General features: G+C 50.7%; 5 protein-coding genes across 5 annotated transcripts; 4 read left to right on the top strand and 1 right to left on the bottom strand.

The window, feature by feature from the left end:
- Positions 1 to 676: 676 nt before the first annotated feature.
- GCG54_00012863 (uncharacterized protein) lies at positions 677 to 2,008 on the bottom strand (the record flags this gene model as incomplete). The annotated part of the gene is made up of 3 exons (XM_045412730.1): positions 677 to 684; positions 711 to 956; positions 1,018 to 2,008. The coding sequence occupies 3 exons, from the start codon at positions 2,006 to 2,008 to the stop codon at positions 677 to 679; spliced, it is 1,245 nt and encodes a 414-aa protein (XP_045268736.1).
- A 2,390-nt stretch (positions 2,009 to 4,398) lies between these two features.
- Positions 4,399 to 5,423, top strand: GCG54_00012862 (Alpha-ketoglutarate-dependent 2 4-dichlorophenoxyacetate dioxygenase; the record flags this gene model as incomplete). The annotated part of the gene is made up of 2 exons (XM_045412729.1): positions 4,399 to 4,554; positions 4,608 to 5,423. 2 exons carry the CDS (start codon positions 4,399 to 4,401, stop codon positions 5,421 to 5,423), a joined length of 972 nt encoding a protein of 323 aa, XP_045268735.1.
- A 258-nt stretch (positions 5,424 to 5,681) lies between these two features.
- GCG54_00012861 (Transcriptional activator ARO80) lies at positions 5,682 to 8,092 on the top strand (the record flags this gene model as incomplete). The annotated part of the gene is made up of 5 exons (XM_045412728.1): positions 5,682 to 5,755; positions 5,777 to 6,355; positions 6,402 to 6,856; positions 6,905 to 7,514; positions 7,579 to 8,092. The coding sequence occupies 5 exons, from the start codon at positions 5,682 to 5,684 to the stop codon at positions 8,090 to 8,092; spliced, it is 2,232 nt and encodes a 743-aa protein (XP_045268734.1).
- Positions 8,093 to 8,889: 797 nt separating this feature from the next.
- Positions 8,890 to 12,868, top strand: GCG54_00012860 (uncharacterized protein; the record flags this gene model as incomplete). Its single annotated transcript, XM_045412727.1, has 17 exons — positions 8,890 to 8,901; positions 8,951 to 9,170; positions 9,429 to 9,884; positions 9,936 to 9,988; positions 10,040 to 10,491; positions 10,548 to 10,603; positions 10,660 to 10,841; positions 10,898 to 11,097; positions 11,148 to 11,174; positions 11,233 to 11,611; positions 11,664 to 11,742; positions 11,814 to 11,860; positions 11,912 to 11,921; positions 11,976 to 12,179; positions 12,241 to 12,361; positions 12,411 to 12,502; positions 12,561 to 12,868. The coding sequence occupies 17 exons, from the start codon at positions 8,890 to 8,892 to the stop codon at positions 12,866 to 12,868; spliced, it is 2,898 nt and encodes a 965-aa protein (XP_045268733.1).
- A 1,077-nt stretch (positions 12,869 to 13,945) lies between these two features.
- Positions 13,946 to 15,880, top strand: GCG54_00012859 (uncharacterized protein; the record flags this gene model as incomplete). The annotated part of the gene is made up of 2 exons (XM_045412726.1): positions 13,946 to 15,211; positions 15,278 to 15,880. 2 exons carry the CDS (start codon positions 13,946 to 13,948, stop codon positions 15,878 to 15,880), a joined length of 1,869 nt encoding a protein of 622 aa, XP_045268732.1.

The raw sequence follows: 15,880 nt of genomic DNA, 5'->3' as shown, positions 1-15,880 counted from the left end.
TATTGTGGAGACTCGGGCTGTTAACCTGGAGGTTGAAGATCATAGAGAGGGTCAGAAAGGGGGAGGGTGTAGATGCTAGTGTATAGGTCTTTGGTTTATTGAGAGTGAAGTGAGTTCTATAGGCCGTGCTGCATTTACTATTCCTATTACTCTCTCTGTTAGCCTCTCGGCCGGTCTCGCGGACCTTCTCTTCCAATGGTCATTACAACCTCCTTCGTCTTTTGATCAAGTTGAGTATTCTGGGTGGCATGCTATTTTTAAGCTTGGAACGGGAACGGAGTCACACATGTACGACGGAGCCAGCAAGGATGTATGCCTGCAGTGGAAAACTATGATTAGAAGAACCACGGCCAGAGAAGCCAGGTTCAAGACGGTCCTTGACTCTACGTGAAAATGGAACGTTGCTGAAGAGATATGCTTTTGCAAAGACTGAGAAGTTACCAACGCCTGCTTCTAACCGAGTCCAATGTTTGTTGTCGCTCTGCCCAAATGTTTGGCGTCCTCTACGCTTGTACATCATCACCACTTCGGAGGTTAACGTGTTACGGTCCTTCTTCCCCTCAAAGGCCAACGGAAGAATCTTAGAGCTTTTAGCCCTGTCCGACTTCGTTGCGTCGCCTGCGAGCTGTTGCTATCGTCCACCGTCAGACCTTTTTCTAGCTGTCTCGCCTCTATATTATTCGACTGTGTTGCCTTTGGAACAGAATAACTATCCCGGCTACCGCGATTTCTGTGGCTAGCTATCGATTGCTTATCTTGCGTTGTCTTAGTACTGGTGTTTGCCTCGAGATGGGGTTTTCTGAGTTCGTCCCATAGTCTTTTTCGCAAGTACTCCTGGTGTTGCTTCGTTGCTCGGAGTGTTTCGTCGGGAATTTGGGCGATGGCGTCGCGAATTTCGTCCCGGCGTGCGCGCTCGCGCTCGACTTTCTCTGGGGTAAAGGGGTTGTCTGACTTGACTGAAAGGCAAAAGTGAGTTTCCGGTTTAACATGCCATGTAGACATTTCGGAGGAACTTACTGTCATCCAAGTAGCTGTCCGAAAGAGAGCGAATCTTCTGTTCGCATACCTCCACAAGCGAGATGCCATAGATGCCGAGACTCATCGTAGCCTGAAGGCTTTCTGACGATCCAATACGCTCCTCGTATTGTCTAAACACATCATATTCGTCCAGCATGGTGTTGTTCAGGATTGCATCGACAGGCAAACCCTTGATGACGTGGAAATCACAGCGAACTGGTGATTCGCCGTAGGCGAACTGCCATTCTGCTTGAGCGATCCCTTTTGTGCGCACCCGTGAACCGTCGAGAAACTCAACCAAGGTGCGGTGGCGCTCTCTCCGACGGACTTTTAGACCCAACCTTCGGGCATGCTTGAGTGATATGGCCATAACATCCGAGCCCGTGTCAGGCACTGCGAGACATTCGCTGCCGTTGATGTAGCCGCCCAGAACGTCCTGTTCAGCCCCGATGAGGTTAAGCGATGGCTGTGCTAGGCGGTAGGACATTTTCTTGATTCTGTGAGCGTAGTCTGTCATTGTCCTGGTTGCTTTGAGAAACACGCTGCCCAGGACGAGGTCCCGAGTTGCCCCGGGCAAGATGCTGCAAAGAAGGCCGTGCTTTTCCCTTTCCCCGTCGAAGCTGAAGGCCAGCTGGACCTGCCCGGGGGACATCACCTTGCTTCCGTTAGGCAGAGTCATCAGGTCTTGTGTGCCGGCGATGGGCTTCAGTCCCATTAACGTCGCTTTCTTCTCGGATATCAAGTTGAAGCAACATCCTGTGTCTGGGACAGCCACTACTCCCGTCTCGTTGAGGTTTCCGTCTACTTCCAACCTTACTCCTTGCAGCATCGAACCCTTTTCTCTTGAAGCCACATGTCTTTGCGTAGATGAAGGGTGTCTTGTGACGGTCGAGGACTGCGTGTGATTGATAGTGCCAACTGTGTGTCGGATCCAGTCGGGTTTATGTATAGCGTCAAGTACCTCTGAAATCTGCAAAATTATTGCAGCCATCTATGTTCTCGTCTTCGTTTCCATGGTGGCCAGGGAAAGGAATAGCGACGGAGTCATCATTGTCTTCATTTGTTCCAAGCTGATGAAGACGCGGGAATCATCGTCGGGTGAAAAGCTCTTTGTGCCAAAATCAGGCGACAGCGCGTCGCCGGAAGTGATCGTCATGGTGTTTTCAGGTTCGCAAGGTTGTAATAAGCTTTGAAATACATGTCTGGTAGTACCGATATCAATCAGCCGCCGAGAAGCACAAAGGCGAGGCAAGTGGCCTGAGATCATACCAAGAACCCTTCCAGCCTAGAATCATATTGTTCCAGGGCAATCAACTGTGGAGTTGAGGATGGGGTTACTACGCCCTGGTCGCGGATTTGTGACCCTGTGACAACTCCTTACTTCACGAAAGATGGCGTTAGGTTCTCAAAAAGACAAGATACTATTTAAGAAGAGGCAGTAAAATTTTAATCCACTCCGAATGATGCCTTTCGACCCGGGGGAGGATGAGTGGGAGGGCTGTGAGTCAGATCCGTCGATGTTCATCTATGTGTATTAATAGTGCGCAGGGGTTTCAGGCTGTATTGTAGCCAAGGCAGACCGGGCACCGAAAGAGCCCAACGATGCCCAAATCTCGAAGCCCCAGGAATGTGATTGGAGGAACCATGAGAAGATTCGAGTTTGTCAGGCCTTGATAAGCAGGATGACACACGTGATTTGAAGTTTTGTCACGCGTGGTTCAACTGAATCAGACTGGAAGCTGTTTCTACCAGTCGCTAGTCAAATGAACGGCCATTGAAACCGTCAAACAATGTACACCGATGGAGTTTTCGAAAGGCATGGGGGGTATCTGGCAGCGGCATCATGGCTTGCGCGAGACATCGACAACGAAACGCTTATTTTCCGAAAGTTTAACGCTCTGTCCGCCGCAAATCTGCTCTACATGCAAAGCGAGATCCTTGAGCTGGAAAGGCGTCTTGACGAAATGCATTTGGTTACAGTACAAAGCAACGATATGGATTTAAAAGATGCGGCGAGCACGTGGGAAACGCTCAGTGAACAGGCCCAAGTCGGGAATGCCCACTTTCGGCAAGATGCGAAGGAAAGAATGAATCTCATAAAAGAGCTACGCGAAAGGCTTCGCGAATACCGTAATCAAACCTCCCTTTATATGTGAACTTGATAGTTGTTGCAAGTTACTAAGCTCTAGACATAGATGAAATGCTACTGTTACAAAGCCAGATCGCGCAGTTAAAGCATCCTGAAGATCGCCCACTAGCCGCCGTGCGACATTTCTTCGAAAACCCTCATCACATCCTTGGTGGGAAGGCAAAAGAATTTCTGAAAGATTCCACTGATCTAGTGACTCTGAAGAATGCCAACGATATGGACTACTTGTCCAAATTTCTTCAACGCCACTGGGTAACAGAGGTATGTTGAATTTCACCCTGCTGCCTTGGGTCACAGTGAGTCTGTCTGACAGAGTCTTCAACATAGAAACAATTATCTGGAGACGGCGTCAATTATTTTGCCCGCTTCAATCAGCGCTCGATAACCGTCACCGTCAACTTGGTGACTCTAGTCACATCAGTAATCTTTCTGCTGGGACCGATAATGGCGTTGAACTTCGTTCAGGACCGCACACCAAAACTCATCCTGATTTCAGTTTTTGCTATCCTCTTCGCGTCGAATATCGGCCTCATCACGACGGCAAAGCGAGCAGAGATATTTGATGCTACAGCTGCGTAGGTTCACTTCTTTTGACATCTTTCCATTCAGTACAAGCCATGCTGCGTAAACGAAAATGCCCATGGACATCAAGTATACTAATGCTGAATCGCGCCAGATACGCCGCTGTTTTGGTCGTGTTTGTTAGTAATGGCGAGCTGTCTAGTCAGGGAACTTCCGCGTAGCATAGCACGTCGAGAAGGTTGTCGCCTGTCTTTCTGTCGTCGTCGTCGTCGTTGTCGTCGTCGTCGTCGTCGGTATCGTCCTTACCGTTATCCCTACGGTCGCCGTTCTTCATAGTCGCAACACAGGGATCATAGCCGAACAGACAGAGGAAAATAAGGCGGTCTTGCCTGCCCGCGTGCTCATTGGATACATGGGTATAGGCCAGTTCCCCCGCCTTCACTCTTTGTACTGTGTTCCCGAAGACGGTATCACTGTGTAGGTAAACCGCCCAATCCCGCGGCAAGGGACGGGCTTCTTGCCATCGGCCTTTTGGCTTCTTGGTGTCCCAACTCCAATAAGATGAAATATCCAGATGGTTTACTCGTCTATATAAACGTCTCCAATTCCCCAGCCAAACTCCATCGCCAGTGCAGCAGAATCTCCAAGAAGCGCATTGTTTGACGATTTCTCTTTTTTACACATCACTTTGTTAACCGAATCCAAACACCATGTCGATTACATTCACGCAGACGACTACTGCCACCCTCGACGCCCCGCAGATCCGAGAGCTTAGTCCAGGCTTCGGGGTGGAAGTCCAAGGGCTCCAATTTACGCCGCGCGTGAAGTTGGAGAACTTCAAACTCATACAAGAACTCGTCACTAAGGTGAGCTATCATCCAAGTCTAATCATTCTATTCCATGGCTAAGAATCATATAGTACGGTGTCGTCGTCCTTCGCAAGACTGGACTGACTGATGAAACTCACATCGCGCTTGCCCGTATGTTCGGCGAGCTCGACGACGTCAAGCCCTACAACAAGGCCGGTCGCGCCAACCGGCTCAAGTACGACGAGCTGTTCGATGTAGGCAACATGGAGGCCGACGGCTCACTTGTTGACCCTGCAAGTCCGCGGGCGCAGGCCAATCGAGGAAACTCCTTCTTTCACGTGGACTCGAGCTTCAACCCACGACGAGCGGGGTACTCGCTTCTGCTGTCGCATGAGCTGCCGCCGCCGGGTGCGGGGGGCAACACGGAGTTTTGCGATACCAGGAGGGCGTGGGATGACCTCGATGACGACTTCAAGAAGGAGCTCCTGGAGAAGAACTACGTTGCGTGTCATTCGATCCTCCATTCGAAGAAGTTGGCCGCGCCGGAGCATTTCGCGAATATCGAACCGGCGGATTATCCAATGGGACGGCACAGACTCGTACAGAATCACGAGAGGTCCGGCCGGATGAACTTGTATCTTGCAATGCACATTCATCACATCGAAGGCCTTGGGCCGAAGGAGTCACAAGAGCTGTTCAAGAAGCTCTTTGAGCATGCGACACAAGACAAGTACCGCGTCATGGTTGAGTGGAAAGATGTCGGAGACCTAGTCATTTGGGATAACACGGCGACGATGCATCGCGCAGTTGGAGGGGAGTTCGCTTACAAGTACAAGAGAGACATGAGGCGGGCGACTGTGCATGATGACAGTAGCCAGGCTTGGGGACTGAACGAGCATACTGATGTTAGGCAGGGGTTGCCGTGAAGGGTCTGTGGAGCTTTGAGTTTGACTACTTGGCATGATAGCTTTCACGATGTACAAATGATACGATCTCTTGTGTCTTCGAAATCTTTATCGTTGCGGCCCGCGACCGTCCGCATCCGCCCGCTACCGTCCCTTGCCGCCCGTTGCCGACGGACGTGCTTGGACCCCACTACTTATTACCGACTCGGACCGGCGACATCCAAATTCTGAGCTGAGTGGAATTCATTACTACTTTGAAAATTTCAGAGCATTCCAAGAATGACACTTGGCACGGGAAAGAGATCTTATCGGGCTTGCGTCAGGTGTCGCAGTCGCAAGTCAAAGTGTAACTTGTAAGAGAGCCTTCGGGGAAGCCGGGTTGTAAACGCCGCTAATCTGAATCTTAGTGAAGGGGTAGGAGAGCCCATGAAGCCTCCATGTGTATCATGTTACTACTCCGGAAGTAAATGTATCATACCGGATCGTGGACGGTCTCGGAAGTATGCAGTTGAGCGTGCCGATGGTGCCTCAATTCAACAGGCCGAAACTCCCAGCCCATCGCCAAGACTTGCATCGTCAGCGGTTAATGATGATGGATTGATTCAGAGAGGGCGAGAGGGGGAAGAAGCTAGTGATGAGGATATGCATGAAGTAGACGAGAACACTGAGATGGGACTGAGGAATCCGTCCGATGCACTGCATATCCTGACGCGATCTGGCCCTGCTACGTTGGGGGAGAATCGTCCCCGGGGAGGCCACCAGTACGTTCTTGACCCCGAGGATGCGGAACCTGGACCAGCTGGGTCTGAAGCAGACTCAGCAGGTGGCAGGGGTTGCCATGTTGCGAAACCAAGACATGGCTCTTTCGGGGAACGGAGGTCCATTCTGGATGAGTACGAGTTGACACAAATTGGCGTCCTTCATTCAGACGATGTCCTCGAGCTTCTCACAATGTAAGTTCAGAGATATGGCGTCATCCGTGACCTGCTGACTTGAAAGATACGTACGAGAATACCATCCCTACTGCCCCTTAGTGCCAGCTTATCTTCTTGGACCGTCAGCTTTGGAACGCATCCGCAGGGTTGACTTCTTCCTCTTGACGGTCATCCTCACAATTGCATCAAGAGACTCCACGAAACACTCCGTTATTCATCGTTATTGTTGGAATCATGCCCAGAGCCTGTTGCTCAAGGTTCTTCTGGCAGTTCCGTGGACACAAACTCCTCGAACTGTCGAAGGTCTCTTGCTGCTATCCGAATGGCTGCCTCATGTTGAGAGCGGATATCTGACCTCTGGCAATCCGAAGGATGTCTTCAGAGAGGGGAGAACAACTTGGTCTCTGGTTGGCCAGGCCGTAAGACTGGGATACGCTCTTCGTCTGGATCGCGCAGCTTTCAGGGGTAACGGCAACAGCACGTCTCAGAACCAGGACCAGAATCGGCTGATATGGATGTGTGCGTATGTTTCTCATGATGATTAGAGAGATTACTGACTATCAACAGTCACTTACATCGCTGATCGACAAATATCTGTCCGTCTTGGCCAATCCTTCTGGTCCCGAGGTCCCTCTCTGTCGTCCAACTTCACCGCCAAAGACTTCCCGACCCTCCATCCCACACCTGGATTAATAGACGAGAACTATGCTTTGATCCTGCAAGCTAATCTGGAACTCACCCAAATCTTACACAACGCACATGCAGTTCTGTACTCTTCAACTGAGAGGACACTATCGATGATCCATGAGGGAGATTATCCTCGATATCTGGACGACTTCATGGAATCGGCGACGCATTGGGATTCGCGATGGAAAGACATGCAAGTTTCACCGAATATAAAGCATGCGCTACGCTTGCTGTATGAGTACGTGTGCTTGTACATCAACGCCTTTTCGTTCCATGCTGTTTTGACGCGAGCGTCGAGGCCACGAGCATCAGAGAGGTACAGGCTTGCCAGAACACAGCCTCTTGATTCGTGTTTCAACGGGGGAATCATGTCCTCACCGGATGCGAGATACATAATAGGAGCGATCAGCGCCGCGAGAAGTTTGCTTGGTGTCATGAACGAACTGGACCCGAAGCACACTCTTCGGTATTTACCGTCGCGGTATCACTTGTGAGTCACTTCCTCTTAGGCTCAACACGCGAGAAACAACAACCTCGCTAATCTATGACATTAGATACGGCTTGTATGCTGCTGTCTTCTTGCATAAGGCTCTAGATGCAGATGCAATCCAGGGAACCACTCAGAAAGAAGAGGTCACAAGTCTAGCGCAGCGGTTCATCGCTGCTCAGAAGGAGGTGTCATCGACAGAGTCGCACATCTGCCATGGATACAGCGATCTTTTGAAAAAGCTGTGGAGTTCCAATGGATCAAAACGTGTGCCCGCTACTCAAAATGACACTACCTCATCGACAACCCTGGTGGCTGACACGTTCCCGAAGGCGCTTCTGCAGGACCCCCCTTATCCTGTCGCCGACAGTGTTGTTACTTTGGGTTGCGGAGACCGTATGTCTACATCAAACGTTTCTGACCTAGCGGCTCTCGAGGGCGGTACACCGGACTTTACGTCCTTCGAGAGCTACCTCTTCGGGTCGCTGTGGCCGGAGTTGGCGAGTGTTGGTGACTCTGGTGAGCAGGGATGTCTTGATCAAGATGTTCAATTCGGTTTCAACTTTGGCAGCGTTTTGTGATGTCGTATTTCTGCGGCCGATGGCGGGGGGCACAGGAGCTTGAGGGCTGGTCGTATTGTCGGTCACAATCTTGGCTATTATGTTCAGAATATGTTGGCGGCAAGGTTGCAGCGCTGCCTACAGATGAGCTTGAGCTCTGCCGACTAGGCAGAGTGCTTATCTGTCAATCAAATGTCATTTCATCCTTTTATCGTCGTCGTCCCTTTCATCTTCCACGTTGCCTTCCCCCATAAGCGTTCCTGTCATGTTCTTTTTCATCGACCCTATTGTCCTCATCATCGACATCCATGCCATAACGTTCTGTATGGAAAAGCTCACGCAATCCTTCCTTATTGCGGTAGACGGACGATATCCAGAGTGAAACCACTAGATATGCATACAACTGACTCAATGTGTCACAACTGGGATCATCAAGTCCAATAAGCTTCGGATTGGCGCGCGTTTACTCTGTTGGTCGTTGGTGTTGGTGCGGTCGAGGACCCTTGTCGTACGGCTGAACTTGGAACCAACGGGGAGGACTGCGCCGCCTCCGGGCCGCTGTCGATGCAACCCACACGAACTTGGAAGTGGAATAAACCTCTGGGGATTAGATAGCCGGGCGGGCATGCGATTCCCAATCGAGACATCCGGCCGCTGCAAAACGTTGGATTTGATGGATTTGATGGGGGTGTGCAGGCTGTGTTCTGGTGGACCGTGGACAATGAAAAGGAGACCACCTGCCCAAGAACCGCACGGCATACCCCTGCGTAACTCTTTCTATCCTTCTTACCGTTATCATAACACTCATTCAATTAGCAATGAAGATCACCGTATGTGTAGCCATAATTTTAGTAAAACCACAGCCTAATTTCAACGCAGGAATATCGTCATTTTGAGGAGGACCCCGCAGCTGTCTCTGCGGCAACTCAATCATCCTCAACGTCCTCAGCCAACTTTACACCTCGAACTTTCTCGCCTGCTTCCCTCGACCCAGAAGATGAGGAGGGACATTTAAGCCCTGGACCAACCAACTCCGACCATTCGTCAGCATCGTCATCCGACACCGAACGGAACCTGTCACCGACTCCTGCAAGAGATGGTATGTTCATTTTCCGTGGGTCAACGCCCTCGGATCAAGACACGAAGACACCGGAGACTACGAGAGGAACTCCGTTTTCTCCGGCAGGTCGGCCCCAAAGCAGGGCTATCGCTCTCGACTCAGCATCCAGGTCGTCGACCAGTCCTGTTAGAACACCTTCCGTGTCGAGTGTCACTCCATCCACTGCTTCTACTGATGGTGGACACATTCATCGTCAACCCAGTTCATTGAGGGCCAATCGTACACGAAGTACTGCAGAGATTGAGGCAATCGGGCCTCTTTTGAACGAACTCACGCTCGATGGCGACTCTGGGGAGTTAGGAATGGCGGAACTTCGACAGGCTCTCCCGTCTGTCTCCGTCACAACGGCAAACCAAGGGCCAGAAGCAAGTTCCCCCGTGTTCGGGCTTCGACAAACGTCCTTGAGCCCACGCCCGCCTCGTCGATCCCGCAGGGTATCAAGAACAAATCAAGCCCCTCACGACGTGAAAGACGAAGAGCTGCCTCATGATCGCTTTCACCATCCGGACGTGCAAAACGCGTTTTTAGAAGCGAAGACGCTCATGTCTCGATTGGCTCGGGTTCTAGGAAGCAGTCCACTCCACGTTGATCCGGACTCCGCCATCAAGAGGCTGCATAAGCGGGCCAAAGATCTGTCCCGGTTTCAATGCCCCCCGACTCGTACTGTCGGCTTTGTTGGCGATTCTGGTGTCGGTAAGAAATTGCCCATCTAACGGAACACCGCCTGCAGCTAACACACATCAGGTAAAAGCAGTCTATTGAACTCTCTTCTACATCAAGAGGGCCTGGCAAGAACGGTAGGCATCAATTCTGGAAAGAGGCTAAGATATTCACTAATTATTTTACAGAGCAATAGTGGAGCGGCCTGTACTTGTGTTGTCACGGAGTATCATTACGACATGAGGGATGATTTCCAAGTTGACGTGGAGCTGTTTACTCAAGACGATTTGATGGAACAAGTCACTCATCTATTGCAATCGTACCGCAGATTCCACTTACATGCAGAAGAGATGACTGTAGCAGATGGGCTGGAGGAGGCTAAGGAGCACGCCAGTGTTGCTCGGGACACTTTTCGAGCCCTGTTCCGAGGGCGACTTGGAAACGAAGCCTTCCTTACAACAGAACCGGAAGGCTTTGTGTTGTGGACTTTCAGACGTTGGCTTGAGGATGGCGTTCCAGAACTCGGAGGAAGTCACAACAGAAGCTCCAAGGAAAGCTGCTCAGACTTCTTAATACAACTTACATCCGAGGCGCCTGGGTCACAAGGCCCGGCAATCTGGCCTTTCGTACGAAAAATCAAGTAAGGCGATTCTTTGCTACAAGAGGTGGTGAGGGATCCTTGCTCAAAGGCCACAGGGTATTTCTCGACGCGCACATACTCAGCAAGGGACTGGTTCTCGTAGACCTTCCTGGTAAGTACACCATCAGAATTGTGATTACACATAGGATAACTCATGCCCTGATCAAGGACTTCGAGACTTGAACTCTGCGCGAAGAAGCATTACAGAACGATACCTACTCGAGTGCGACGAGGTGTTTGCTGTATGCAATATTGGCCGCGCAACGACAGATGTAGGCGTGGCGAGCGTGTTTGAACTTGCGCGAAGAGCCGGTCTGAGTAACGTGGGAATCGTCTGCACTAGATCAGATGTAAGGCTGTACTGAAACCCAATCGTGATTGAGTGTTGCTAATACTGAATGCTCAGGATATTCAAGCGTCGGAGGCAAAGAACGACTGGAAGGGTCAGCGAGCGAAACGTATACAGCAGCTGAGCGCCGAAGTTGCGACTGCCAGGGGCCAAATTGATGAAATCAAACGTTTGTTGGACGAGTACGATGATGAAGATCTCACAGAAGAAGAGGAGGACGAGGTGTATGACCTCCATCGGGACTTAAGAAAGGAAGAGTACGACTTCCCTACCTAATGCGATCCAGATTGCTGATGACATGGTTTAGGAAATTTTATGAACAGAAACTATATGAGTAAGTAGATTAACAGGACGGTAGCGAGTCGTTGTTTTCGCTAACCTGTCGAACTTAGTCTCAAAACCTTCTTGGTCGAGACTCGAAACGCAGAGGTTACGAAGAAGCTTCAAGCTAGCTATCGAGACAAGGTCCGGGGTGGGATTGTTCATGTTTTCTGCATCAGCAACACGGAGTACTGGTCCAAGACCATGTTACCGAAAGACGAGGCAATCCCCTCTTTACAGCTGAGCGGAATCATTGCTCTGCGGAAGCACTGTCTCTCCATCATCGCGGAGAGTCAGTTGAGACTTGCCACCAAATTTGTCACCAATGACATCCCTGCTTTGCTTGGAGAGGCCGGATTATGGGTTGAGTCTGGAGCCGGAAGTGCCAATGCGGAACAGAAGTCAGCTGTTCGCAGAACTCTAGACAAGATAGAGCGTCAACTGAGAGAGGTAAGCTGAAAGGCCGACATCGCTGGCTCGTGTTTTACTGATTGGTTAGTAGAATTTGACAGGCCGCGGCTCAGATCTCAGACGTGTGGGTAGAGCAACCAGAGAGCATTTCCAGAACCAGGTGTACGATGGTAGGGTCACTTTAGTCTCCTGATCATCCCGGTCTAAGGGGCTTATTGGAGCTATCTAGATCAACGAACAGATCGATGGAGAAGAACAGCCGTAAACGCAACGCGAGAATGGTACGGTGTGAGTAGACTGAGCCAGTCTGTGAAGTATTTTGACTAATAATGATTGTAGTGGGCGCATCGTGAGTCTAGATTCTGTCGCAATGCCTTGGCTCTCCGCTAATAAAACCAATCAGAGACTTACAGTGCTTTTTGCCGTAACTACGGAAATTATTGCACTCCCGCCGTAGGGCCTCATGATTGGAATCAGGACATCATTGCCAAGATGGTCGGAGATTTGAGTCCACAATGGAAGCGGATGCTTTCGTCTGTCCAGGGTAGACTCAATACAGATGTTGAAAATCTTGAGGATGAGATGGATGCGGCCTTGGAACTACTCTGTAAGGGCCTCAATAGTTTTCCCTTTTTAGGAATGACATGTGCTGATCGCTTGCCTGCTAGCTGCGGAACTCGAAGCTTTCCCAGAAGTCAACGAGGTAATTGGGGAGGTATTGCTTGCGCGTACCAGTCAAATTCTATCCAGGATGGAGTCTTCGAGGGAGACGTTCCAGGATGACGTTCGGTGAGGTATTCTCAACCAAGCCCTGGCTCTATGCTAACTGTTCTGAAAGTGCCCTGGAAGTAGATGCCCTTACAGGAATCCGGACCTCGATCGTCGGTCAGGCAATGGAAGAATCTTACAGGCGCTGTAACATGGAGTATGGTATGATATTTTGGGTCTCTGTTCCGGCGCCTCTCCATGTGGCTAATACTCGAAGCAGGCAGGGGAAGCGACCAACGACGAAAGGGGATCATCAACGGTACGGTGCAGAGCCAAGACTTCTTTGTGAATCACATGCGAGAGTTCCGAAGAAGATGGAAGACTTTGACAGATGAGTTCCAGAAGGAGCTCCAGGACTCGATTAAAGATGAGCTTGGTCTCATGAGCACATCTTTCGACATCATTAGGGACGAGAATGTTGCAACGGAAAGCGAGGAAAACCCGGAACTTAGACAATGCCTGGAGATTGAAATCGGTCGGGCCAAGGAGCAGCTGGAACGCATCAGGGATATCATGACTTCTCAGTAATATCTCGGCTCTTATGACGACACATAGTTATCCCCAAACATGTATTGATTTTGAGTCTGCTGAGCGACCGGGCGGCGCACTACCGCCCCAGGACCTCTCGTTCTTGTCGTTCCTTTTGTCTCTATCATGGCTTTCTTTTTCATGGACCCTCTGATTTCTGACTCAATTGCCCTATGTCTGGGTTGAGACGCTCTTGTCTCCGAGATGCCCGTTAATATGACCACAATCTTCAATTTCCGAAATCGAACAGAAGACCCGTACTCAGCCCGAGGAGTTACAGGCATCCTAATTATCGCTGTTATATGTGCAGGCTTGCCACCGCGAAGATGTGCTTCAGGGTCTCGCATGGTCGGGTGCTCCTACGCGCACGTGAAAGTTTTGGGCGACAATGATGGGAGCCTCATTCTGTAAGTACGGTCGAGATGCTGTAGCCAATGGGATGCATATTTGGAAATCTTAAGCGAGGCCAAGGTACGGAAATGATCCCTTTCCTGGGCAGGCTCTTGGCCCAGTAGGCAACATTCCCAGAGATGGTGAACGGGTTCTTACTTGGTACGAGTATTGTCCGAGCATCCGTTGAAGTGGCTCAAAATTTACAACACCGTGACGAGGAGGAGAGCTTCTCCAGATCTCTTCCTATTGACTGCACCTGGGTCATCTGCGAGAAGCAATAGTCCAGATGCGCGTCGCCCAAACAAGACCGTTGTCAGACGATGTGACATTGATCGAATTAAGAAGACTACACCCATGAAAGTTGCTCCAGGGCCCGCCGCAGTGCATTGCACCCTGTTTTGAATCGCCAAGGCGCTTCGCGGAATTCGTAGCGTGATGCATTTTCAGCTTTCAGCCACATTTCTTGGCATCGAATCAGAGGAGTGGTGGAGCTATCGCAACCCATTCCAATCAGCGGTACGGAAATTGTCACGAGGGCGGGCTGTTGACTCAGTAAAATGTTCCGGGTCCGACTCTTTAAGAGTGATCTGGCCCGGTAGGAGTTTGAACGAAATCCGTGAATGTTAGCAGCAAGATCGCCCATTGCACAGCAAACAGCGTCTGTCGCCGACGGCCTCAGTGACCATGTCTCAGGAAATTCACACGGGAGTCTGGATTGACTGGAGCCATGGTAGAGTTCTAGGCGCCACGATCACCATGTCCGCCCGCGACGGGGCTCTTCTGCTTGCCTTCATCGCAACATTCGTCACCGTGGTCGCAACGAGGCTCTGGAGGATTGTCACATTTGCATGCCATCAGATCCTTGCATCTGGGGGTGAACATGATGGATTGTACTACCAACGACAACTCATTCTCCGAAACACACCGACACCGATGGCCGCCACTGGGTTGTTTCTCCGTCAGGCTTGGAATTGGCGGGGCCACGCGAACTACCCACTCCTCAGAACACTTCCATGGGCCATTGGCGGAGTTTTGTATGTTGCGGTCTTTGCAGTTGCAGCCATATTCTCGTCTCGTATCTCGGATGGTGCCACACAATTCCGATTATTGGCTGCGGGCGATTGTGGTGCATTTGAACCGGCGGACAGGGACGCTCTCCAACAGAAATCAACCTACGACAACTCCATGGCTTCAGTCTATGCTCGACAGTGCTACACAAACTCTTCAGCGGCCTCGTGCAACAGTCTACCGGTCTCTTCGATACGCTGGACGGGAACATCTGTCGAATGCCCTTTTGCGGACGACATCTGCGCGGGATCCACCGGAGCCAGCGCTTTCAAAATGGAGTCGGAGGTGATCAATTCACAATCGCATTTGGGTATCAACGGGGCTGATAAATATCGCGTCGATTACCGAAGAGAAACCGTGTGTGCTCCACTCATCACAGGGTCCAGGTTCGCCCGAGATGTGAACGGAAGCGAAGCAGAGACTTTGGGGTGGGAAGACAACGTTCTGACCAAGTATCTGTATGGGAACCTGGAATCTCGGAATTATACGCATATCTACAACAAGTATGGACAGAATATGCACATTGGATATGGCACTGGAGTCTACGTCTCATTCGCTCACAGAACCGACAACTACTGGAAACCGATAGATGCGTTGGCCCTCGACCACAGAGATATCACACTGATGTTTATCGCACCCAACTCCGTCCTTCATCTGCATCAAAATGACGATCCTGTTTTTGGAGCCAATATTCCTGTGGTTACTGAGGATGGTACCACTTACTATCAGCCCGACCGATACGTAAGCCCTATTGCTTGTGCCGACAGGCATGAGATTTGCAATCCCAATAACGGCATCTGCACTTCTCTGGTAGGGAGTGGCGAGATTATGTCAAGCGCGCGAGAAGAGCGTTTGGAGCTCGACCCGGTACAACTGGCAACTGTAGAGCGACTGTTATTCCATCTTTCGATATCATCATTTTACCATTTGATATGGACACGTACACAGAGCTTTCTCGAGGCACAAGAGTTGGTGGCGGAATTGACGCAGCTCAAATTGCCTTCCGACCAGTGGAAGAGGGAGATGGGACGCCTTTTCGCCGATGCTCTGTCCAAGCTTCAGCACCAAGTGACGGAGTACGCCACGGGACCTTCAATCGCTGTGCCAGGATCGATCTTCAAAGCTTGGAGCGCCAGCGCAAACAGCTCGGAAGCCGACGAGCAGGTGCAAGATGCACATGAAGCAATGTGCAAATCCCAAATTACTAGGGATGCCCAGGGCACACTTAACTTTTCTATCTTGGGACTATCGCTTCTACTAGCCGTGGGATTCGTGATTATTGGGCTGTCGTTTGTCCTGGAACCCACGACGATCTTCTTGCAGAAGAAATCAGGATACGGAGCGACAAAAGCTAAGAGATGGGAGCGAGATGAAAATCTGCAAGTCATGCGCATGCTGTTTGAGTTGAGATATGCGGGCAGATGGAAGGGAAGAACGGACTCTTTCCCAACTACTATCTCTAAGGATCGATTCAGATATGACGCGGATTACCTTGGCGAAGAGCAAATGTACCAGGAAATCCGGCACAAGGCAGGCGGGGTCAAGTCTTGA

The sequence above is a fragment of the Colletotrichum gloeosporioides genome, assembly GCF_011800055.1.
Source record: "Colletotrichum gloeosporioides strain Lc1 chromosome Unknown consensus_16, whole genome shotgun sequence".
NCBI classification, from domain to species: Eukaryota; Fungi; Ascomycota; class Sordariomycetes; order Glomerellales; family Glomerellaceae; genus Colletotrichum; species Colletotrichum gloeosporioides.
This window is presented reverse-complemented; position numbering and strand designations above follow the sequence as displayed.